The sequence below is a fragment of the Carcharhinus amblyrhynchos genome, chromosome 8 (genome assembly GCF_965287045.1).
Source record: "Carcharhinus amblyrhynchos chromosome 8, sCarAmb.v2.hapA, whole genome shotgun sequence".
Taxonomy (NCBI): domain Eukaryota; kingdom Metazoa; phylum Chordata; class Chondrichthyes; order Carcharhiniformes; family Carcharhinidae; genus Carcharhinus; species Carcharhinus amblyrhynchos.
In genome coordinates, this window is record NC_137331.1 from 93,098,018 (window position 1) to 93,124,506 (window position 26,489).

The 26,489-nt window shown below is 42.6% G+C and overlaps 1 protein-coding gene across 1 annotated transcript; it reads left to right on the top strand.

The window, feature by feature from the left end:
- Positions 1 to 651: 651 nt before the first annotated feature.
- Positions 652 to 26,489, top strand: tbrg4 (transforming growth factor beta regulator 4). The gene is made up of 11 exons (XM_080194501.1): positions 652 to 705; positions 6,906 to 7,371; positions 8,451 to 8,774; positions 10,200 to 10,371; positions 11,887 to 12,044; positions 16,534 to 16,644; positions 17,850 to 17,994; positions 19,239 to 19,487; positions 22,894 to 23,005; positions 23,658 to 23,772; positions 25,811 to 26,489. The coding sequence occupies exons 2-11, from the start codon at positions 6,955 to 6,957 to the stop codon at positions 25,910 to 25,912; spliced, it is 1,905 nt and encodes a 634-aa protein (XP_080050627.1). The 5' UTR covers positions 652 to 705; positions 6,906 to 6,954; the 3' UTR covers positions 25,913 to 26,489.

Sequence of the window (26,489 nt, forward strand, 5' to 3'; positions counted from 1 at the left end):
AAGTGAAATTATTGTATGGGAAAGTTTATTTGGATGAAAGCTATTTACATAGTACACTCAAATTTCACAGCTTCATCTAAAAATTTAGAAAGACATATACCAATTATACTTTGAACTTTTGAATATTTGTGAATATTCAAATCCTTTACTAGGAGTTATGTTAGCCTTATAGAAGGTCAAAGTATAATTGGTATATGTCTTTCTAAATCTTTAGATGAAGCTGTGAAATTTGAGTGTAATATGTAAATAGCTTTCACCCACAAATATTCAAATATCTTTGCTAGGAGTTGTGTTAGCCTTTTAGAAGGTCAAAATATAATTGGTATATATCTTTCTAAATCTTTAGATGAAGCTGTGAAATTTGAGTGTAGTAGGTAAATAACTTTCATCCAAATAAACTTTCCCATACAATAATTTGACTTGCACCATTTTCTCTTGGGATCTTGGAACATCCTAACTGTTCAGCAGCTCTACCCTCTGGCCCTTAGTACCTATTGCAGGGTGGGTAGACACGGCCCCAGCCCCCGTCATGTGATCATGGTCCTTCCGATCGGCTTCGCCGACTTCTGGGCACGTGGCCGCGGCGTGCATGTTACGTCATGCGGACGAGTTGATTGGTCGAACTGGCTGGTTACTCTGACGACCGCCTGCACACGTGATCGCCTCCATCCTGATGACGTATGCCGGCGGCCATTCCGGAACTGGGTGAGTGGAGTCGCGCGTTTTAAGGTGGAAATGGAGACGGGAAGCGGGTGGCCGCGGCCTGGCCTTATAGCCCGAGTCAGCCGTCCGCGGGCCTGGCGCTGCCGGCTGCCCCAAGCCTCTGTCACTTGCACCCACCTTCCAGGCCTGCCCCTCCCCCCCTCCTCACGCCTGCAGAGGAGGCTGAGGGCTGTTCTGTTAGTGTGCAGCATTGTGAGGAGTTTGACAGTGTGAATGGGAAGGTCGTGTTCCTATGTGAGGACGTAGATTTAGGATAGGAGGTTTGGAATTGAGGAAAGTCTCCCAGCGGGGCGGTGGGGATTTGTCTGAAGGATGATTTATTCCGATGGTTAAAAAGGACCGTAGGAGGAGGGGTAATAATCCGTGGATAACGAAGGAGGTGAAGGAAAGTGTTAAATTAAAAGTGGAGGTGTTTAGAGTAGCTAAGAGTAGTGGGCGAGAAGAGGATTGGGAGAGGTTTAAATATCAACAAAGAAGTTGATAAAGAAGGGTAGGAGAAACTATGAAGCTGGGCTAGCGCTTAATATAAAAAAGGATAGCCAGAGTTTTTATAAATATATAAAAAGAAGGAGGCTGGCTAGGGTGAATGTTGGACCCTTAGAGGATGAGAGGGGGGACTTAGTGGTAGGGGGTGGGGAAATGGCTGAGGTCTTGAATAACTTTTTTGTTTCGGTCTTCACAGAGGAGGACGTGAATAATTTGCCGGGTGTTAGCAATGGAAAGGTGGTAGGACTGGAGGGTCTCAATGACATTATTGTTACTAGAGAGGTGGTGCTCAACAGATTGGAGGGACTGATTGTGGACAAGTCCCCAGGACCGGATGGAATGCATCCGAGGGTTCTGAAAGAAATGGCGGAGGTGATAGTGGATGCCTTGGTGGTTATTTTCCAAACGTCGCTGGATTCCGGGGAAGTGCTGGAAGATTGGAAAAAGGCTAATGTTGCGCTGTTGTTTAAGAAGGGTGCCAGGTAAAAGGCGGGGAATTATAGGCCTGTTAGTTTAACGTCTGTTGTAGGTACAATGTTAGAATCCGTCATCAAGGAGGAAATAGCGAGGCATCTTGAGGGGAATTGCTTGATAGAGCAGACGCAGCATGGTTTCGTTAAGGGGAAGTCGTGTCTGACAAATTTATTGGAGTTGTATGAGGATGTGTCTAGGGCGGTGGATAGAGGAGAGCCAGTGGATGTGGTCTGTCTTGATTTTCAGAAGGCGTTTGACAAGGTGCCTCACAAGAGGTTATTGCAGAAGGTAAGGGGGCATGGAGATGGGGGTAGGGTGTTAGCGTGGATAGAGGATTGGTTGTCAAATAGGAGGCAGAGAGTGGGGGTCAATGGGTGCTATTCGGATTGGCGGTTGGTGACTAGTGGAGTGCCCCAGGGGTCGGTGCTGGGGCCTCAGCTATTTACCATTTATATAGATGGTCTGGAGGAGGGAACCGAGTGTATGGTGTCGAAATTTGCTGATGACACCAAGATTGGTGGAAAGGCAAATTGCGCGGAGGGTGTGGAGAGTCTGCAGAAGGATCTAGATAGGCTGGGTGAATGGGCCAGGAACTGGCAAATGGAATTTAATGTTGGCAAGTGCGAGGTGGTCCACTTTGGTGGGAAGAACTATTACTTACGTGGAGAAAAACTGCAGCAGGCGACGGTGCAGAGGGACCTTGGGGTCCCTGTGCATGAGTCGCAAAAACCCAGCCTGCAGGTGCAGCAGGTGGTCAGGAAGGCAAATGGGATGCTGGCCTTCATAGCGAGGGGGATTGAATATAAAAGTAGGGAGGTCTTGCTGCAGCTGTATAGGGCATTGGTGAGGCTGCAGCTGGAGTATTGTGTGCAGTTTTGGTCGCCGCACTTACGCAAGGATATTTTGGCCTTGGAGGGAGTGCAGAGGAGGTTTACTCGGCTGATACCGGAGTTGAGGAGTTTGAGCTATGAGGAGAGGCTGAATAAACTAGGCTTGTACTCGTTAGAGTTTAGAAGAATGAGGGGAGATCTCATTGAGACATATAAGATAATGAATGGGATGGATAGGATAGAGGTGGAGAGACTCTTCCCGCTCAGAAAGGACAGTAGGACTAGGGGGCACAGCCTCAAGATAAAAGGGGGGGCGGTTTAGAACGGAGTTGAGGAGGAACTTCTTCACTCAAAGGGTGGTGAATCTCTGGAATTCTCTGCCCGTTGAAGTGGTGGAGGCTGCCTCGCTAAATATTTTTAAGACGCGGGTTGATGGGTTTTTGATAAGCGAGGGGATTAAGGGTTATGGGGAGAGGGCAGGAATGTGGAACTGAGTCACGACAGATCAGCCATGATCTCATTGAATGGCGGGGCAGGCTCGAAGGGCTAGGTGGCCTACTCCTGCTCCTATTTCTTATGTTCTTATGAGAAGCAGAACCCTCCGATATTTAGGTTGGACTTGGTGTGTAACATACAAGACTATGGGCCTAGAGCTGATGAGAGATTTGGCTGTATGGCTGCTCGTTGGCTGCTGTTGACTCTGTGTCCAATGATCCATGCTGTAAATTCCTATCATTCAATTTGCAGTCAGTCATCAACCTCCTCATCCATTCCTCACCACCCCAGTGTTCACTCATCCACCCATTCCTAACCTAATCCCATTGCGATCTACCCTTGATGATGATACCTGTAATTCACATGTGGTAGGGGTGAAAACCATGATCAAGAAGGGGATGAGGCTAGGCCATTGCACTTGAGGAATGCTGACACCTGCAATCGTGGTTTTCCCAGAGGAGAGTAAGGGATCAGGGTAGCCAGTGAGGTTAAATTGAGGTTTTACATAATGTAATTGTTCAAAGCCATCTTAGCCTTTGACCAAGATGGAGTGTTAGATCAAACCTGGGAGGGGTGTAACCTCATTCTGTCAGCTTGACCTTGTTTGATCAAGCCCAAGATGGGATGTGCATCCTTGTCAGCTTTCACCTGGCTTGTCCCTTGTGTGGACTCTGATTGGACTTAATTGGCTTTTTTGATTAGGAATAAAGTACCTATGAGATGTTGACTGAAACCTCAGCTCTCTCATTGCTTCCTGTGAAAGACAATGGTATGAATGTCTTCAGGAGCACTGCTTGCTTTACCTAGGGATATTGGTGGTCATCAGAAAGAATGGCTTAGGCAAGGATACTGGACTTATTTGAGAAACTGCAATCACATGTAATGGGGAGATAGTGTTGATGGTGTTCAGAAAGGAAATTAAATGGGCCTGTTTTGTCTGAACAGAGGAACAGGAATAGACCATTTAACCTTTTTAGATGTGACCTATCTGTACATTTCAGTTCAAAGTAAACACTACTTAATGTACAATTTCCAAATATAAATTATAAAATTTACTCATCTATATTCATAACTGTGCAGGCTGGATCCATTTACATTAGAAATAGAGTATGCTGATCAAACATGTTCTTCGAAGAGCACATTATAAAACTGGAGCAGTGACTTGGCTCAAAAAAACTATATTCATAATTTCTCACCACCCCATGATATTCCTCTATCCTGTTGTTTTTTGAGTTCTGTCGCTGCTCAGTTCCATCTTCCCGCCCTCTCCCCATAACCCTTAATCCCCTCTCTTATCAAAAACCCGTCAACCCGTGTCTTAAAAATATTTAGCGAGGCAGCCTCCACCACTTCAACGGGCAGAGAATTCCAGAGATTCACCACCCTTTGAGTGAAGAAGTTCCTCCTCAACTCCGTACTAAACCGCCCCCCTTTTATCTTGAGGCTGTGCCCCCTAGTCCTCCTGTCTTTTTTGAGCGGGAAGAGTCTCTCCACCTCTATCCTATCCATCCCATTCATCATCTTATACGTCTCAATGAGATCTCCCCTCATTCTTCTAAACTCTAACGAGTACAAGCCCAGTTTATTCAGCCTCTCCTCATAGCTCAACCCCCTCAACTCCGGTATCAGCCTAGTAAACCTCCTCTGCACTCCCTCCAAGGCCAAAATATCTTTGCGCAGGTGCGGCGCCCAAAACTGCACACAGTACTCCAGCTGTGGCCTCACCAATGCCCTATACAGCTGCAGCAAGACCTCCCTACTTTTATATTCAATTGCCCTCGCTATGAAGGCCAGCATCCCATTCGCCTTCCTGACCACCTGCAAGCTGGGTTTTTGCGACTCATGTACAAGGACCCCGAGGTCCTTCTGCACTGTCGCCTGCTGCAGTTTTTCGCCCCGTAAGTAATAGTCCTTCCTACCATTCTTCCTGCCAAAGTGGACCACCTCACACTTCCCCAAGTGTGGGAAACCCCTAATCTGTAAAGCCCTCTGTAAGTATTGAAGATTTCAATGAGATCAGCTCTCAAAACTGTAGAGAATACAGGCCCAGTTTCATCAATCTCTCTTTATATGACAGTCCCCCCTCGTGGGAACAAATCTGGTGAACCTTTGTTGTACTCCTTCTATGGCAATACCATCCTTCATAAGGTGAGGGGATCAAAACTGCACACTCCAGGGGGTAGGCTAACTAAGGTTCAATACAATTGAAGCAGGATATATCCCACTCTGTCTTTTGAAGATAATCTGAACTAACACTCAACAATCCTATGTGCTAACACCAAGGAAAAGGAGCGGGTCATTCTGCACCTCAAGTCTACTTTAAATCAGGGCTGATCTGCACCTCAGTTCCATTCACTTGCCTTTACTCTATGTACTTGCATACTCTTGGCTAACAAAAATCTATCAATCCTAGTCTTGAAAGCTTTAAACTCCAGTAGAACCTCTATTCCTCTGTTTATAAAGTGAAGAATCCCATAAACAGCCTTCTCAAACTTCTGCACCTTTCCAAGATTTGTTATGTACACATATTCCTGTACCCAGTTTAGAACTGTACCATCTAATCCATATTCCCCTCTCCTAATGCTTTGCCCTTAGAACACAGGAGGAGGTCTTATGGCTGCTTGGGCGTGCACTGCGGTTGCATAACATCATGGCTGAACATCCGCTCAAGGTTTCACAACTTACCTTCGAATTCCTTGATTTGCTTACGCTCAGAAATCTCACCCTCGAGTATATTCATTGAGTAATAACACCACATCGAGGGTTGAGTATTCCAAAGGTTACTACTGTCTTGAGAAGTTTTTCCTCATCTGAGTCCTAAATAGCCAACCTTTTATCCTGAGACAGTATCTGCTAGTTCTGAAGTTGCCAGCCATAAAACCAGTATAGATCCTTTTAAGCCCTCTGCAAATTTTATATGTACATTTGCTTGATAATACAGAACTTGAGTATTGCTGAAAAAGGAGACATGTCAAATCTTTATATCTTGCACTCATGGAGACTTCACAAGAATACCAGTATAAGGAGAAAATGACAATTGCTCTGGGTCTCTGGTCGAATGACAATGCCACTATGTTGCCACCTTCCCCAAGTCTTGTTGCATGTGGGCACAAACCGCTTCAGCATCTAAGGAGTTGTGAATGGTACTGGACATTGTGCATTTTTGCAGCTACCATCCCTGTTTCTAACCTTACAATGGAGGGAGAGTCATCGATGAAGCAACTGAAAGTGTTTAGGCCTGGGACGTCCTGAGGAACTCATGCGGAAATGTCCTCATAGGATTTTTAAACTCTCACATCAATATTTGAGTACATAATCTAGTTTGGTTACTCCAGTGTAATACTGGGAGTGCTGCATTGTTGGAGGTACTGTATTTTGTTTGAATCTTCAAACCATGTTCCTGTCTATCTCTGATTAGTGGACCTTACAGTGCCATCATGTTATTCGAAGTAGAATACATGGACTTTCCTGGTATCCCAGCTAACATTGTTCCATCAGGGAACAAACTGGTCATTTATTATTGCAGTCCGCAGGATCTTGTAGTTTAATAATGTCGGGTTGTATGTTTGCATGAAAGCTTGGTCAGACACCATCTGGAATATTACCACAATTTTGAGCATTGCACCTCAGGAAAAATATATTGATTTTAAAGCTGAAGTAATACAGATTCACCAAAATGATAGCAGGCTTGAAAGGAAATGGAACAAAGACGAATAAATGAAGTTGAGGTACAGATCAGATAACATGGAACTGATTGGTGAAACTTACTTGGAGGAGTTGAATGGCTAACTTCTGTTCCAGTGTTAAGCACTGAGACATTTTAACACAGTGGGAGTCATTGCTGTAAATGCTATTTCACGTTTAATATTGTCATCACAATTTCTGTTTTTCCTTTAGGTGTGCGATGTAAATGTAAAGGAGTTTCTATCCCTTCTTGTCAACAAAGATGGCGGCTCGGCTGATACACAGATGCACACGGCACTTGTGTGCTTCATTCCTCGCTGTGCCAGCTCCTGCTACTGTGTTAACTACTTGCAGATGGAGAACAGCAGAACCTTACCGGTCACCAGTGCCACTGGCTGGTGTCTGCACATCCGTTCACCGTCCCACACCTGATTTGACACCTACCGCCGAGCACACGTGCGCCAGTCAGCCCGAGCACGTGAAAGTAGATGAACTGATTGAATCTGCTTTGAATGCAGAGGAGCTCCTGCGGATTCCCTCAGATCATAAGATCAATGGGAACCAAGCAGCTGCACTGCTTATCCGCACGTGCCGCCAAATGGTGGAGCAGAAGCTGGAGACTCAGGATGTCCTGGGAGACAGTCGCTTCCAGCAGTTGTTGAGTGTTGTTGACAGCCAGGTTAGTGGCTTTCTTTTGTGTGCAGTTCACCTTCAGTCAAGTGCTCAGAGTCATTAATAACAGTGGAATATTATGTCGCGTTTTCAGATCTGGTAATAGTAAAAGTGGCCTTGAGGCTGCCAGCTTGTAAAAATCCAAATGCTTTGTTGTGTCCTTGTGAGAAAGAAATCTCATGTTCAGACCCTTTTTGCCCTTTCTGTGAATTCAGTCCCACTTCAAAGTGGTTGACTCATAATTGTCCTCTGAAGTGGTCTAGCAGACTATTCTGTTGTAGTAGGGCACCGCGTCCCAATAATGAATTTTGAAAAAGGATGTGGAATGCATTCTCCCACACACGCATGAGCACAAACACACAGATACACAACTTCTCTCATTCTCATTCCTTCCCTCTCACAAACGCACTTACTCACAGTCTGTTTCACACTCATTCTCTCATTCTCTCATTCACTCACTTTAACACAGACCCAACTTCTCACACACACTTTGTCTTACAACCCTCTCAGGCTGTCTCCCTCATGAATCATTTATTTGCATACATATACACACACCCTTTAGTTCTTGCATTCTCTCCTTGCTACAAGATGGGAAGGAGTTAATTTAAAAATTGCTCACAAACGGTCAGGAATTTTTTATGTGCGAAACTTACGTCGGGAAGTGACCCTCCCCTATGTGAACCCTCTTTGGAGTTAGGACCCTGGACATTTCCCTGACTCTTAACCAGAGTGATACCACCAAATTGTCCCAACGCATGGAGAATGCAGCTGGCAGCTTACTCTTCACAGTACCAATAACCTCATTGTGTCATTCAGTTTCCTTGTTAAGTGCCGTGTTAAAGAAAAGCTGTGCAGCAATGTCACGAAATGTAAGGACAGTAGGGGTGAAAGGGAAGCAGCTGCATACTTTGATCAGTGAGAGTATACACTTCTCTCTGGCCTGACATTGCAATCATTTCAACACCACATTTACATTGCCACCCTGTGGGGAAATGGATTAATATAGCAAGGGATGAGTCCTGCTGATTCTGGCCCTTAACCCCAGCTGGTTGTATGATCTCTGGTTTTATAATTTTCTCTTTTCAGATTTCTTCAGTGTGGAATGGGAATCTGGTAAGCTTGCTGCGGAGCTTCATTGTGATCAAACTGAATGCCAATAACCGTGTCCTAAGGTCTGTTGAAAATGAGGTTCACTGGCGGTTGCGGCGTCTGAGTTTGAAAAATCTCACTTCACTGGCCGACTATTACACTAGCTATGCACGGACAGAAGGGCAGAAAGTGCTGCTCAGTGACATAATAAAAAATGTGGAGCTGCGGTGGACAGAAATTGCAGATGCCAAGACTGTGGCCACGTTGATGACGAAGCTTGGACACCGATCAAGTGTACTGATGGACAGACTAGAAGATAAGGTAAATATTACCCAAACAGTGTGTTTTATCATCATAATTTTTTTATTCAACCATGGGCCATGGGTGTTGCTGGCTGGCCAGCATTTATTGCCTATCCCTAGTTGCTGTTGAGAAGATGGTGGTGAGCTGCCGCCTTGAAATGCTGCAGTCCACATGCTTTGGGTTGACCCACAATGCCAATGGGGAGGGAATTCCAGGATTTTGACCCAGCGGCTGTGAAGGAATGGCAATATATTTCCAAGTCAGGATGGTGAGTGGCTTGGAGGGGAACGTGCAGGTGGTGAAGTTCCCATGTGTCTGTTACCCTTGTCCTTCTAGATGGAAGTGATTGTGGGTTTGGAAGCTGCTTTCTAAAACCTTTGGCGAATTGCTGCAGTGCATCTTGTAGATAGTACGCACTGCTGCTACTGAGCATCGATGGTGGAGGGAGTGGATGTTTGTGGATGTGGTGTCAGTCAAGTGGGCTGCTTTGTCCTGGATTGTGTCAAGCATCTTGTGTTGTTCGAGGTGCACCATCCAGGGAAGTGGTGAATATTACATCGCACGCCTGACGTGTGAATTTGTGCCTTGTGCTTAACATTACATCCCAGCAATAGGTACTGTGTTATACTACGGATCATATGCAGTTATTTAGACATGCTACTCTTCATAATGTTTATGGCAACCAGCAACAGACAGTGTGTTATATATTGAAATCCTGCAAGCATTTAAAGGGTTACTTCATAAATACATGAGGGAGAAAGGAATTTAGAAGACTATGTTGTTATGGTGAGATCAAGTAAATAGAGTAAGAGAAGACTCGTGTGCAGTAATGATGCCAGCACAGTCCTGTTGGGGCAAGTGGCCTATTTCTATGGTGTAAATACTAATTCCAGTTTCTCTATCCAATTCACTTTTAAGTTAGTAGACTGCTCACACATTCACCACCACCTGTGCGTACCAGCCTGTTCCCAACTCATGCTGGGCTCAGTACAAACCTCACTCTTGTGGCATGACCATATAATCCAGGCTTAACCCTTCAATCCAATACTAAGGAAGCATTGCCTCATTTGGAGGTGCCATCTTTTAGATGGGGGCACTAATCCTGGACTTACGTATCTTTTAGGTGTAAGTTAAAGATTCCATACTACTATAGAAAGGGACATTCTCTTGGTGGCCTGGCCAACATTTATCTGTCGACTAACATCACTAAATGGATAATCTGGTTATGATCTCGTTGCTTTTTCTGGAACTTTGCTATGTGCAGATTGGTCACAAATTTACAACATTGCAACAGTGACAATACTTTGGAGAGCACTTCATTTGCTGTAAAGCTTTTTGTGATATCCTGAGATTGTGAAAGGTCAATATAAATACAAGTTCTTTCCTCTCCTGAGCCTACAAAGTTTGGATTTTGACTGCATATTTGTTAATTTTACATTTCAGGGCTTGGAACTGGCCGAGTTTTTCACTCCTGAAGACACAAGGAAGGTGGCATTGGCTTTGGCAATGCAGAATCGGCGCTCCATCCCCTTGCTCCGTGCCCTCTCATATCATTTCTTGCAGAAGCACTGTGACTTGAAGACTGGAGTATTGATCGACATGGCATTTGCTTATGGTTTGTGAAAGTCTAAAGTCTCTGACCAGTGAGAGCAATGTGACAATGCGCCGCATGAACCAGGACTTTACGACAAGTGTTTCCTGTGAGGGCACCTACAAACAGATTTTAACAATTAAAAAGAAATTACTGTAAATGCAGCAATTCTGAAATAAAATCAAAATGCTGGGGGGGAATAGTAATTCCATTAGCATCTGGGGCAAACCAGTTGTTGTTTATTTCATTGAAAACTGCACAATTGGAAGGTCATTCTATCATTCTTTACTGAGGGTTCTGTTGGTGGATTTCCAGCAATCTTTCAAATACTGTATAATTGACACCTAGGGAGGGAGTTACAGGTTGAAACTTTATCAAAAGATTTGGATATTTGTATATGGAACATCAGAGAAAGGATGAAGAACTTGCATTCATATGGTGCCTTTCTGTATTGCGGTCATCCAATAGCCTGCTGAAGAATAAAATGTGCAAGCGTGAGACTAAAAAGGAAATTAGGAAAGCAAAGTGAGGGCATGAGAAAACATTGTCAAAATAAATTAATGAAAACCTAAAGACGTTTTATAAACATGTAAAGAACAAGAGGACTAAGTAAAGAGTAGAATCAGAGACCAATAGGTAATTTGTGGAGATGCAAGACATGAGAATGGTTTTTGATGAAAACATTTGCCTCTGTTTTCAGAACAATGTGAACAGCTATCAGTGGATTTTCTTTTAACTCAGTTGGGTGGCATGGTGGCACTTTGGTTAGCACTGCTGCTTCACAGCGCCAGGGACCTGGTTTGATTCCCGTCTTGGGTCACTATCTGTGCAATGTCTGCACATTCTCCCTGTGTCTGCGTGGGTTTCCTCCAGGTGATCTGGTTTCCTCCCACAGTCCTGCTGGTTAGGCGCATTGGCCGTGCAAAATTCTCCCTCAGTGTACCGGAACAGGTGCCGGAGTGTGGCGACTTGGGAATTTTCACAGTACCTTCACTGCAGTATTAATGTCATTCTACTTGTGACACTAATAAATAATCTTTAATTGTGAACAGGAGTAATCATTCTCCACCCACCCTGTTGATTTTCTTAGCTATTTTAAATTCCTTGTCTGATCACTTCCCTTGATTTAATCTAGAACAGGCATTTTTATAACTTTAGCTTTGGCCCACATGCCCTGCCTACCCTTCCACTGTTACCTTTTCTTAATTATGATTGTATTTTTTCTGCACCCATCTTGCTATTTTTTAATGTCTACTTTTTTCAGGCTCCACTCACATGTAAAGAACATGTAGAAGTGTGAGTGAGCTGCTGCAGTATTTATGCTAATGATGTTGGGGAGCTACATAGTTTAACTCTGCAGACTTGCTCACCCACCCTTGTGTGACCAAGTGCCTTCTCTTTGATTGACAGCTCCCATTGTAGTGTGATTTGGGAATTGTCCCCACAAAGAAACCTGTAGCAAACAAATGTCCCTGCCTTCATTAAATACAAGATAGGAACTACAGAAAAATATTAATTTTCCTTCTGATGTTCCAACAGGGAAACTGAATTTCCAACAGACGCAAGTTTTCCAACGGTTAGCTGCTGAGCTTCTTCCGAGGGTACCGGAGCTAAGCCCTATAGATGTCATGCGATGCACAAAGTCGTTTGCTTACCTGAAGTGGCTTAATCTGCCTCTATTTGAGGCTTTGGCACAGGTGAGGCAGCAAAGAGTAACATAGATGTTGGAACATTCTCTTTAAGGCCAAATTCCACTCCCCTTATCTGTGTTACATTAGCTGTGTAAGAAGTCTCACAATACCAGGTTAAAGTCCAACAGGTTTATTTGGTAGCACAAGCCACAAGCTTTCAGAGCACTGTCCCTTCATCAGGTGAGTGGGAGTTGTGTTATAGACACAAGGGGCAGCACAATCCAATTCAATGTCAGCATCTCCACATTAGCTGGCTGTGTCCACATTAGTGATGGAGCGTTGCAATGCACAGAGTCTGGAGTTGGGAGGCTACAACAACCTGTACTTTAGTTCCCAAGTTGCTGCTCAGAAAAAAGGAGAAATGTAAGGTGATGTGATTGGAGGACTTTAGTAAGTAAGTACTTTTTTTGGAGAGGCCTTTTAAGCTGGGAGCAAAATAGTGGAGAGAAGATTCCAGAGGGAATTAACAGGGATGAAGGTAGAGCAAAGGAAGTGGGGGAAAATATGTGGTGGGTAAAAGCTGGATGAGTGGAATCTGCATTTTGGGTTGAGGGTGTTGTGTCAATCCGTTTGATTGAACCCTGGGAGGAGCTGGTCAGTGAAGACCAAGGAGAAGGTGAAGGAGGACAGGCATGAGAGTTGAACAGTGCTTGATGCAGGAAAGGATATGGCAGCAGCAGTTGGAACTTGTGCGGTGCACAGTTCAGGATCCTGATCAGAATGGAAGTTGGCTGAGGTTTCTGCTAAACAGGGCATATGAATGGAGGATGGCTAAGTACAGGATAAATTATGGCTGGAGAGTGGTGGTTTGTGATAAGTTACCCAAGCATGATGACACCTCCAGGGCAGGAGGATAACTAAGAAGATTTTAGAATGTCACGGGAAATGCTTGTAATGCTGAGATGGTGGAAGAACTAAGATGCCATTAGAACTTGATATGTTGCGTTCAATAAACGTTTTATTTGCCTTCTCTAGCCCTCATACATCAGACAGAAGCATGACAACTGTAAAAGAAAAGAACAAGTGATTTAGCACTAGGTCTTTCTGAGTTGTAGTTTGGAACTGACTATCGTCTTCCAACTTGCATAGATCCCTCTCCAACAATAAAACTCTTTTGCTACTGCCAAGGGCCATCAGCATTCCTTCTAGGTGAAATTGAATTTACTTGTACTTTTTTTGAGTTTAGTATACTATATTAGTTGCTAGTGATGCAGTCTGCTCTACATGGGAGACCGAACGCAGAATGGGTGACCTGTTTGAGGAACATTCAATCCAAAATGTGATGCAAACTTCCAGTCATCCATCATTTCACTATCCCAGTCCCATCCTGACCCTTCTGTCCTCAGCCCCCTATACTGTTCCAATGAAGCCCAGTGGAAACAAGAGGAACAGTGCCTCATCTTTCAATTACAGACTTTACAGCCTTCTGCACTCAACATTGAATTCAACTGCTTCAGATCCCAACCTCTAGTTCTATTTTTTTCAGACATTTTGGTAATGATTCTGCTATGGCCATTTATACTTCTGATAGGCCACCCTTTTCTTGTACCAATATCCTCCCTTTTGCTTTTAATGTCATTCCTTTAGTCATTTATTGTTCCCACCCTATCAAAGAACTTCTCTTTTGTTCATCCTTCTCTTTTCTGTTTGTGTATTTGCTTAAAAACTGTTACATCTATTATGTAACATTTTCTAGTTCTGATGAAATGTTATCAATCTGCAGCTTTGTTCCCTCCTTCGCACATGCTGCCGACTTGCTGAAAGTTTTCAGCGTTATCTGTTTTTATTTCAGATTTCCAGCAACTGCAGTATTTTTCTTTTGCAAATACCGTCACACAGCATTGTTCAGAGAGGGAGATTGGGATGAGAAAATACATTCTGTGAGGTGGTTTCTTTCCACTCTATGGGGAATTTTCCCGTCCTGCCTACCATGGGAATTGTAATGGGACGGGGATGGGTATGGACTGTGCAAAGTTCCATTGACCTTGGGTGGGACTTTCTAGTTTTGAGTTGTGCGCAACTAGATCCCGTCCTATCAGAAGCCAAAGGGTGGTTGTAGAGAAATGTTTTTCAAACTGGAGGCATGTGACCAGTGATGCACCTGAGGGATCAGTGCTGGGTCCACTGTTATTTGTCATTTATATTAAAGATTTGGATGAGAATGTAGGAGACATGGTTAATAAGTTTGCAGATGACACTAAGATTGGTGGCATAATGGACAGTGAAGAAAGTTGTCTCCAATTGCAATGGGATCTTGATCAATTGGGCCAGTGGGCTGACAAATGGCAGTTGGAGTTTAGTTTAGACAAATGCGAGGTGATGCATTTTGGTAGATTGAACCAGGGTGGGACTTACTCAGTTAATGATAGAGCATTGGGGAGAGTTACAGAACAAAGAGATCTAGGGGTACATGTTTATAGCTTCCTGAAAGTGGAGTCACAGGTGGACAGAGTGATGAAAAAGGCATTTGGCATGCTTGGTTTCATTGGTCAGAACATTGAATACAGGAGTTGGAATGTCTTGTTGAACTTGTACAAGACATTGGTAAGGCCACACTTGGAATACTGTGTGAAATTCTGGTCACCCTATTATAGAAAGGATATTATTAAACTAGAAAGAGTGCAAAAAAGATTTACTAGGATGCTACAGGACTTGATGGATTGAGTTATAAGAAGAGGCTGGATAGACTGGGACTTTTTCTCTGAAGCATAGGCTGAAGGGTGATCTTATAGAGATCTATAAAATAATGAAGGGCAGAAATCAGCTAGATAATTTTTTCCCAAAGGTAGGGAGTCTTACAATAGAGGGCATAGGTTTAAGAAGAGAGAGGAGAGATACAGAAGTGTCCAGAGGGGCAATTTTTTCACACAGAGGTAGTGAGTGTCTGGAACAAGCTGCAGTAGTAGTAGAGGCGGTACAATTTTTGTCTTTTAAAAAGCATTAGGTAGTTACTTGGGTGCGATGGGTATAAAGGGATATGGGCCAAATGCAGGCAATTGGGATTAGCTTAGGGGTTTTAAAAAAAGGGCGGCATGGACAAGTTGGGCTGAAGGGCCTGTTTCCATGCTGTAAACATCTATGACTCTATCTCTCTCGCACATAGACGGCCATTGACTGGTCAATCACATCCTTGTTCGTTGATATTTTACAGCCATTTTCCTGCAGTAAGGATTTATACAACATCTCATTCTGGAATTTTAATATGAAATTCATCATCACTGTTAATGCAGGAATTGAAGAGAAATAAACTAGTGCGGAGTGAATTGTAATGTTCAGTTAAGGATGAATATTCATATTGGATTAAGACACGAAGGGGAATTTTAAAAAGTTACAGTTTAGTAATTCCCTAGAGTAAGTTTCCCTTTTTTATTTGAGCTATTCATTAATGTCAGATTAAGATGCAGAATGTGATGTAACTAAAGCTACATTAATAATTATTGCTAAAGCTTCTTTATTTCTTTAAAATGAGACTGCTAAATAAAGCAAATGGAAGTATGAACATATGTAGAATATAATGTAAGCAAGAGTAATTTACAGACGGAGATCTAATCTAGGGATTTAGATGGTTTTGGTGCAGAATAAAGGACATCTAGAATGGGTCACACATTGAAATTTTCTTTGGTTTATAGTACAAAGTAAATAGATGGGTAGCCAGTAATGAGTTACTGGCTGGAAGCTAATTGAATGGTAGTTGTCCCCCTGGCTAAGCTGTTCTAGTACAGCCCCAACCCTGGCATCTACCCGGTAATGTGGAAAGTTACACTGGTATGTCCTGTATGCAAGAAACAGAACAAATACAGCTCGGCTAATTACCACTGCATCAGTATACTCTCAATCAGCAGAAAAGTGCTGATAGTGCATTGATAGTGTGGATGGTAGAAGCATATATATGGATGGATATATGGTAGTAAGTTACAAATTAAACAAGTTAAATCAGAAGTTAATCAAGAGATGGAGATGATAATATATATATATACATGTAAATGTTTGATATATATCTTGAGTTCTCTGCCTGAAGACAGCTTTGTGATCTCCAAGGAGGCAGATCTCAAATCCACCCCAGCCAGAATGGGGATTGAACCCTGTGCTGTTGACATCAAATAGATCCACATGTAATGTCCAGTCAACAGAGCCAACTGGCCCCAAAGGAGTCAATATGGCAACCCACTTTTACGTGCATGTTGTAGCCCAGAGCTACGGACAATGATGACAGAGACTCTAATTTTATTTCCATTACATGGCAGACCAGGAATGGCTCCTGCTGTTACTTCCTGTTATTGGCACATGTTGGATGGACTTGCAGGTTGACACTTGCCCTGTTTGGCCATGTTACCTCATCTGACCATCAAGTGCTGGAGTGGAACTTGAACCTGGAGCTTCTGGCCCAGAGACAAGGATACTACCCATTATATCACGAGACCTCCAGAGTAGGGATTCTATATATGTAGTCATTTTCAAGGAAAGGTATATTAACATCTTCTGTTTGCTTATACAGTATGTACTTGAGCATTCTGACAAGATGACTGAAGTGCAGCTCTGCAACTTTATTATGGCCTTCGCTCGTCTCAATTATCAGCCAACCATAGGAGAGGCCTTCTATGCTAAGGTAAGAATGATGATAATTGGTAGAGAAGTATGGGAATTTTGCCTAAGTCAGAAAGTTGATATATTAATAAAGAGTAGAATAGGATGAGGCTGTAAAGCTGATATTGCATATATACTGACAGTTTTGGTTAAAGTTACCCCCATAATATCAACTAGGATTGCAGCAATTGTTCTCTTGGGTACAGGAGCAGGGTATTCAACCTTGTTTCACCATTCGGTTGGACTGTAACTGATCCAAACCTTGGTTCTACTTATCTGTCCATATCCTTAGCTCCATATCCTTTAATACTCTTCTCTAACGAAAGCGTATTGATCTCAGCCTTGACTGCTTTATAATCTTTTCAGATAGAGAATTCTGGATTTCTGTCACCTTTTGTTTGAAAGCTTGCTTCCTGATTTTGCTACAGCATGGACTAGATTAAATTTTAAAATTATTTCTCCTTGTGTGTAATTTCCCTCACTAGAGAAAATGTATTAAATGCTTTTATCATTTTAAACATTTCAATGATCATCTCACCTCAATCTTCTATACTGAAGGGACTACAAGCCAAAGCCTGTTGTCATAATTTAAACCTCTAAGTCCTGGTGTCATTCTGAAGAACCAGTGCTGCACTCCCTCAGAGCCAATAATCATTTCTGAGATGCGATGCCCAGAACTGAATGCTGTACTTCGGATTGCATTTAGCCAAGTTTCTGTACAACTGCAGCATAACTTCTTCCCCTTTGCTTTCCAACCTTCTGAGACAAATGTCCATATTTCATTAGCCTTTTCGATCACTTTTCATATCTATTGTCAGCTTTAAATGATTTCTATATTTAAACTCCCAACACTCTCCTTGCCACTTCCTAATTTCTCATTAGAAAATACTCCAATTCATCTTCCGCTGGTCCAAGATAAATGACCTCACACTTGGCTCCAATAATTTATCCTGTCTCTAGAGATGGAACGACAAACTAGGCTCTTAACTGCATATATCATCATGATATCTGCAGTCTGGCTTGCCTTTGAACAGCTACTGGGTACAGTATCAGAAGGCAGTTGACACCAGGGTGAGGGAAGCACAAAAGGTGAAGGGGAGGAAAGTAATTCACTAAAAAGCAAGACCTTGGCCCTATTAGCCTTAAGTTACATTCAGTTGGTATTATCAAAGGATATTTGTCAGCAAATGTATCCTTTTCATTTAAATATCCATTTTTATTCTGCAGATTCATGAAAAGCTAAGCAGTGCCCTTAAGGAGATGGATCCATTCCTGCAGGTTGATCTAGTCTGGTCTCTATGTATATTACAGCAAGTTAACTCTTTTTACCTCAGTCAAGTACTTGATCACCATTTCTTCCAAAGAATTGCAGGTATGCCTTTTATTTTGACTAGCTTTGTTGAAAATGTTCTGGTTTTGTGTGGTAATGGTTAACTACTAGAATATATCAGTTCATATCCCACCATAAGAAATTGACTGAATCTGATAATTTGTGGGTTGATAATAGAACAATGATTGTGGAAACTGCCAGATTATCATAAATACCTAACTGATTCATTAATGTCGGTCAGGGAAGGGAACTTGTCACCCTGGCCAGGTTTGGGCCTGCATATGCTTCCAGGCCCACATCAGCAGCATCAAAACTAAATAACTGGCATTGCCTTTTTGTGCAGATGGACAATGATCTTTGTCTACAAAACAGCAATGACTACACTTGCAAAGTAATTTATTGACTGTGACAAATGAATACGAATGCTTTTGCTTTATGGTGGCGCAGTGGTTAGCACTGCTGCCTCCCAGCCCCAGGGACCCAGGTTCAGTTCCTGGCATGGGTCACTGCAGAGTCTGCACATTCTCCCCGTGTCTGTGTGGGTTTCCTCCAGGTGCTCCCACAGTCTGAAAGACGTGCTGGTTAGGTGCATTGCCATGCTAAATCCTCCCTCAGTGTGAACAGCTACCAGAGTGTGGCGACAAGGGGATTTTCACAGTAACTTCATTGCTGTCTTAATGTAAGCCTACTTGTGATAATAATAAATAAACTTTAGACTTTTACCTAATTAAATATGGCTGGCAAGCTGTTTGCTCATACAACCGCTTATCACATTTCTGGGGAAACTAGTAATGGGAATTATATACCATTTTACTCCAGTTTTGTCCATATCCTGAGAATAAATAAAAGTATTTTCTCCCAAGCTAAAAATAACACGGTCTCATAATCCAGACCCAGTGCAATACTAAACCAGTGCTGTATTATCATTGAAATCTTTAGGTGAGCTGTTAAACCAAGGCCTTATCTACTAAAACATAAATATCCTCTACTTAGAGAGTAGGGCATTTTCTCAGTGTCTAGGCCAACATTCTTCCCTCAACCAACAACACTGAAAACATGAAATCATTGTGATCCATAGCATATTGCTTGTTGAAAACTAGCTGATGTGTTTGCCTATCAGATATGAGTGACTGCATTTGTTCTCCATGTTGCCTTGTGACTAGTTCTGGATGTATATCAGTTGCATACTGCAATCACATCTTGAAAGACAGAAACCGTTATCTGGTGGAATTAGTGTAGTGGCTATCACCAATATCTTTATTTCTTTCTGTTTCTGCTGTTGTCAGAAGGGACCCAGGCACAAAAAGGTGAAAACTACAAGCTAAAGCTGGTCCATGTCAATGCTACAGCCCAACTCGAGTGCTCCGATTATAGTGGTCCCTATTTACCATCTCACTGCCTGGATTCTTGGACCTCTGTAACTAAGAAGAAGCAAAGTCCGCTGGGTAATGGCGTGCGTGAGGCATTGCAAACTGCTGTTGGAGACCAGGCCAATTGTCGCTGTGGTGTCGAGACTGTGTATGGCTGGGTGATTGGTAAGTCAATAAAATTGTAGAATGTTAATTTTCTTTGTTGTCAGTTCTTCTCTTGAACATTTTTTGGGTTATACTTCCACTGCTGCCATTTGACCTCCTGTAACTGACGCAAATGGCAGTTCTTCACTTTTGTGCCTGGACCATGAATATCGGCAAGCTGTTTGGTCTAGCTGGATACTGCAGTCAAGCCTGATCCACCCCCAAGAATGAATATTCTAAAGCACAAGCACAGCAAGCAGTCACTGGATAGTGTGCAAAGAAAGATGCAGCATGTGGCTGACTCTCCCTTTCCAAATCTACATGGGTTCAGGATACAATTTCCAACATATATTCGAGTGCACTACTGAGGAGAATTTATATTGTCGGAAGTGATGTTTTCTTGAGAAGTCAATGATCCTGGGTGTTAGTTGATGAGGTGTTTATCTAATTGCCAAAAATAGATTAACTGGTCATTGCTGCTTGAGATGCAGGGTACAATTCTCCATGTAGCTTTTTGTAGAGGGGTTGTTAATGATTAAATAATTCTGAAACTAAAGGTGAATACTGCCCCTAATGTATTTAAGCCAACTTTTAGAAATCAAGAGTTTTGACTAGGCTCTGATCACTTCAATATCAGCAATTTATAGTACAGAAGAAGGACGTTTGAGCCGTTGAGTTTCTGTCAACTCTGCATTATCAGTGCTCTCCTTTAACAAAGACGTGATGTATTTATGATGTGGAGATGCCGGTGTTGGAATATGATGGTCAAGGTGAGAGGTTAGTTTATAGTCCAATAAGTTTACTTGAAATCACAAGCTTTTGAAGCACTGCTTCTTTGTCAGCTGAATTGATCCATTGAGAGGGATTTGAACTAAGGATCATCAGCAAAAGAATAAAGTGAGAGATCAGGAGACGTTTGGCACAAGGTTACTGGTATAGGGAATGTACATCTTCTCCTGCCCTCCCAATTCATCATTCTGAAGAACCTATCCCCTTGACAACACCTCAGTCACCCCTAACATCCCCTCACTTCCCTACGATACCTTTCTATTCAAGCAAGGAGATACAATACCTGTCCTTTTACCTCTTCCCTTCTTACAGTTTAAGGCCTCGAACAGTCCTTCCAGTGAAACAAGAATTAATTATGCTTCTTTTGATTTAGCATACTGTATTCACTGTCAGCGTAATTTCCTCTACATTGGGGAGACCAAACATAGACTAGTTGACCATTTTGTGAAACACATCGGTTCAGTCCACAGTGTGGCCCTGAGCTCCTTGTCGCTTGTCATTTTAGTTCTTCAACTTTGTCCACTCTGACCTTTCTGTTGATGGCTTGCTACAGTGTTCCATTGAAGCTTAACACAAGCTAGAGGAACAGCATCTCATCTTTTGTCTTTACACTCCACAGCCTTTTTGGACTCAATGTTCAAGTCAGCAACATTAGATCACAACTTTTGCCTTCGACTTATTCTGTATTTTTTTTTTTGCAGGCTTTATACCTTCATTTTGGATTCAGACAGCTGCTATATAACCATACACACCTCATCTGGACACCACCTTTGGTCTTTACTGTACCCATTACCACGCTCTGGTTTTTATAACACGAAATTTTTAGTGACTTAATTTCTCCTGCCTTCTACCCTGTTACAGAGCATCCGTTTTGTTCTTTTGCCCACCCCCCCACTCCCCGACACCCCACCCACTTCTATTTGCTTGGGGAGGCGATGGCCTAGTGGTATTATTGCTAGAATATTATTCCAGAAACACAGTTAGCTTTCTGGAGATGCGGGTTCAAATCCAGGAACGGCAGATGGTGGAATTTGAATTCGGTAAAAAAAATCTGGAATTAAGACTCTACTGATGACCATGAAACCATTGTCAATTGTCGGAAAAAGAACATAAGAAATAGGAGCAGGAGTAGGCCATCTAGCCCTTCGAGCCTGCCCCGCCATTCAATAAGATCATGGCTGATCTGTCGTGGCTCAGTTCCACATTCCCGCCCTCTCCCCATAACCCTTAATCCCCTTGCCTATCAAAAAACCTATCAACCCGCGTCTTAAAAATATTGAGCGAGGCAGCCTCCACCACTTCAACGGGCAGAGAATTCCAGAGATTCACCACCCTTTGAGTGAAGAAGTTCCTCCTCAACTCCGTTCTAAACTGCCCCCCCTTTATCCTGAGGCTGTGCCCTCTAGTCCTACTGTCCTTTCTGAGCGGGAAGAGCCTCTCCACCTCTATCCTATCCATCCCATTCAACATCTTATACGTCTCAATGAGATCTCATCTGGTTGACTAAATGTCCTTTGGGGAATCTGCTGTTCTTACGTGGGCTGGCCTACAGAGTCTCAGCAATGTGGTTGACTCTTAACTGACATCTGAAATGGTCTAGCAAGCCACTCAGTTGTCACCACCACCTTATCAAGGGCAACTAGGAACGGACAATAAATGCTGTCCAGCCAGCAATGCTCAAACTCACGAATGAATAAAAAAGACTTTTAACATTTCTACCTTTAGTTTATCTTTCTGAAACATGAACTCTGCATAGATGCTGCAGTTGAGACTACCTTTTGAACAGTAAGGGAATTAAGGATTATGGTGAGCGATGGGTATGTGGAGCTGAGTCCACAAAAAGATCAGCCATGATCTAATTGAATGGTGGCGGACCAGGCTCAAGGGGCCAGATGGCCTACTCCTGCTTCTAGTTCTTATGTTGTGCCTGACCTGCTGAATATTTCCAGCATTTAAAAAAAATTCAGATCTGCAACATCTGCAGTATTTTGCTTTTGTGTTGCTGGGAACATCTGGCTTGAAACATGGTGAAAACACAGTGCATTATAAGATTTAAAAGCTGTTTTTTTTTGTGGGAGGAGAGGGTAGTGTGATAAGGGTAAAAAGGAATTAAAAGCGTATGGGAATGGGATTGAATTTTCCTAAGGACAATGGGCTGAATGCCACCAACTGTGCTGCTGATGTCTGATTCTGCGACATTAGAATTCCCATGACACTATTGAAGAAAGTGCTGAGTTCTCTCAATATATTGACAAACATTGTCCCTCATTCAGTATTAAAATAGCTGCTCAATCATGGCTGTTTGTGGAACGTTGCTAATGCAAAATGGCTGCTGCGTTTGTTTTCAGAACAATTGCCCTTTTTAACCATTTCAGCATAACAAGGTGTTACTTAAATATTTTTCACTCAAATACCCTGATGAATATGGCTAAGACAGGTATTCATTAATTTGCTGAGTATCAGAAGAATTTGTTTGATTTAATAGTTGTTTTCTTTCTTTCTCGGTCGCCTGTCTCATCGGCACAGAGTGTCGGTTGTGACATGCATGTATCCAATTGTCTGTGCCCTACAAGTCCGTGGCACTGAAATTAGAACACTACTGCTTGTGGGTGATTACTGTTTCTCTCTTTGTGTGCAGATGGAGAAATTTTGATTGATTCTGAGAATAGGCCTCTTGCAGTGCATGAATACACTGCTTCACATATACCTCAGCCAGAGGGGACAAAGCCCCTGCCCTTTGGAGCCAAGAGGTAAGGAGTGAATGTGTATTGGATAAAAGTTATTGGCAATTGAAATGGTCCATTCTACATTGACTGGAGTTTAGTAAGACTTTCCCAAATGTAAATGAACAAACTGTGTACGTTTCTAGTTAGCACGAGAACGCAACAGGACTGGCACTGACATAGTAGTTTACAGAGACTGAACCCTGTAGTGGCTTATTCAGCAATATTCCTGCAAAATGTGCAAGAAAATAAGACCTTTCTTCTGGATACCATCCAGAATAAAGCAGTTTGCTTGATTAACACTTCATCCGGTAGCCTAAATTCCCACCCTTTTTCATAAGCAAGCTAAAACATTCAGTATTCAGGCAAATAGATAGAGGAGTCCTTGCTGGATCCACTATTTTGTTCTCAATACTTGTAGCTGATTTGAATGTGGGAACCCAATGTTGAAATTTGGTGCCAGTATAAAAATAGGAGGGTTAAGCCAACAATGAGGGCTGTAAAAGATCTCAGTCACATGTAAAGGGGTAATCAAACAAATTGATGTGCAACAGTTCAAGGTTCTGGGGAAACAAAATTTTGCATTCTGTGCTGTTCTCTTGGAGTTTCCTTTATATTGTGGCCTATGTCCCTTTGTTCAAATTGAAAATCAAAATGAAACTTTCTTTTAACTTCACAGGTTGGCATTTGTGGCTCGGGAATTTCCAAACTACAACTCACGGAGCCGGGACCTACTGGGGCGCTTTGCTATGGCTCGCCGGCATTTGCAAGCTGCTGGATTCTTAGTTGTGGACGTAAGTCTCCAACTATTTTTGTGAAGTCTTTCTCTAAGTCCAGAAGTGTGTTGGGACAGTTCATTACTGTGACGAATAATATGTAGCACGTGGATCCCAACTTGCAAGAGAGATCCAAATCTGCACTTATGCCAATTAATTTCGTATTAATAATGCTTTAAAGTCCTGTGACACTCTTAATTACAGCTCAGGTTGACAACATGCAGAATTATACTAGAAGCTCACAATGTATGGAGCGTACCATACAGATCATTGTTTTGGAATCACACCTTTTTTAAAATCAATTGCACTTAAGTACAATCAAAACAAAACTCGAGGAGCAGTTGCTGTATTTCTTTTCAACACTACAGACAATATGGCTTTGACACTGCCTTTAAAACCTTCACATTTGAACTATAACTTCTCCTTTCTATGATGTGGCATTGATGCTTGGGTTACAGACCACCAAAGGTGGAGGGGAGTGAGTCCTAGGTGTTGGCCTGTTTTCCTTCTCTTTATGGAATCCAATTTTGCCAGCATCAATTTCAGATTGCACTCACCCTTCACTGCATCTGCTATTCACATTTCAATATAGAACATAGAACGCAGAACAGTACAGCACAGTACAGGCACTTCGGCTCTCGATGTTGTGCCGAGCTATGTCCGAACCCAAGATCAAGCTATCCCACTCCCTATCATTCTGGTGTGTTCCACGTGCCTTTCTAATAACCGCTTGAAAGTTCCTAAAGTGTCCATCTCCACTATCACAGCAGGCAGTGCATTCCACACTGCAACCATCGCTGAGTAAAGAATCCACCTCGGACATCCCTCCTATATCTCCCACCATGAACCTTAATGTTATGCCCCCTAGTAACAGCTACATCCACCCGAGGAACTAGTCACTGCATGTCCACTCTATCTATCCCCAAGATATGTCTCTCATATTTTTAATTTATGTTGTAAACTTTATCTTGTGCAAATAGCACTTCAGCTTTTTAATTATTTAATTTCTTTTACCCGCACTCCTTGATCCGATGTGTGCTTTTTTTCTTCCTGCCGAATCCTTTTGCTCTGATTCTATTTGAGTAACGTTCATTTTCTTAGTCATAAGAACATAAGAAATAGGAGCAGGAGTAGGCCATCTAGCCCTTCGAGCCTGCCCCGCCATTCGATAAGATCATGGCTGATCTGTCGTGGCTCAGTTCCACATTCCCGCCCTCTCCCCATAACCCTTAATCCCCTTGCCTATCAAAAACCTATCAACCCGCGTCTTAAATATATTTAGCGAGGCAGCCTCCACCACTTCAACGGGCAGAGAATTCCAGAGATTCACCACCCTTTGAGTGAAGAAGTTCCTCCTCAACTCCGTTCTAAACCGCCCCCCCTTTATCTTGAGGCTGTGCCCCCTAGTCCTACTGTCCTTTCTGAGCAGGAAGAGCCTCTCCACCTCTATCCTATCCATCCCATTCATCATCTTATACGTCTCAATGAGATCTCCCCTCATTCTTCTAAACTCTCTAGTTTATGATAGATTAAAGTCAAGTTGTTAACTTGTCTGTTCTTTTCCCAGATTCTGACTGATCTGCTGTGATCCAGAATTCTGTTTCTGTTTTAGATTTTTGATATTTGCCCACACTTTGCTCTATTTTTTCTTTCCTGATTCTTTCTTTTTGATTCTAGTATGCAGCAAAGTTCTGGTATCAGTTATTCTACATATAAACCATCTCAAAAAAAAATTCTTGATTTCAGACTGTAACTCATCACAAGGTATCCAATATTGTGTGCATCAATAATCAAAACCCCACTATTAGTTTTTGGCTCTTAAGTCAACCCAGACATCCATCAATCTACATGTACTCTCATTATTTCAGATTCCAGCCTGGAGTTCACTTTTAATTATCCATTATTTGATACTTAAAATACCTGATCCATCAGTTAGATTTCAACTTAAGTTATGTATCTGTAAAGGATTTTATTGATATGAAAAGCTTGACTGTTGAGAAAATAACCTTCTTTATTTACTGTTCTGCCCCCTTCCTTGGGATGCTTCTCCCTGCAGGTTCCATACTATGATTGGCTGGAGTTGAAGTCTGATTGGCAGAAGGTTGCGTACCTGAAGGACAAGATGAGCAAAGCCATCGCTGAGGAAATGGCACAATGAAGTGCAGAGACTTATTTCAAAATACTGTTCTTCAAGAAATAGGCTGAGAAGCTAGAATGTTCCCTCCGAAATCCATGTGACAAAATGTCAGTGGAGTCAGTTCTTGGAGAGATTTGTACTGTACTGAGCGTATTTTAAATTAAAAAGAACCTACTGATTCCACAGCTAACATATGGGAAGTGCGGGCAATTCCTTTGCCAGCTTTGCGTATCATACACAGTCTGGTTTTGCTCCTTCTGTCAGCCATGTATCTTCCATATTTTTATCGACTGACAGGGAGGTGACACTCCTTTCATGCATGTCTGAGACAAATAGTGGGGAGTGGAGACCTTCATTGGCAACATTTCATCTTGTAAAGTGATGGTTTGCACCACGCTGATCAACTCTGTGTGAATCGTCTGGCTCAGCAGCCCCATCTTGTCATTAGTATAGTCATGAGTGTCCCCACTTGTCATATGGGAGACCAGGGTTTAATCCCCCAACTTGGAGCAGAGATCACTTTGGAAGATTTGTAAGACAACTCATTGGAGCTCAAGCATAGCTTGCTAATTGATTACAAGTTCAAATTTTTTTTTGA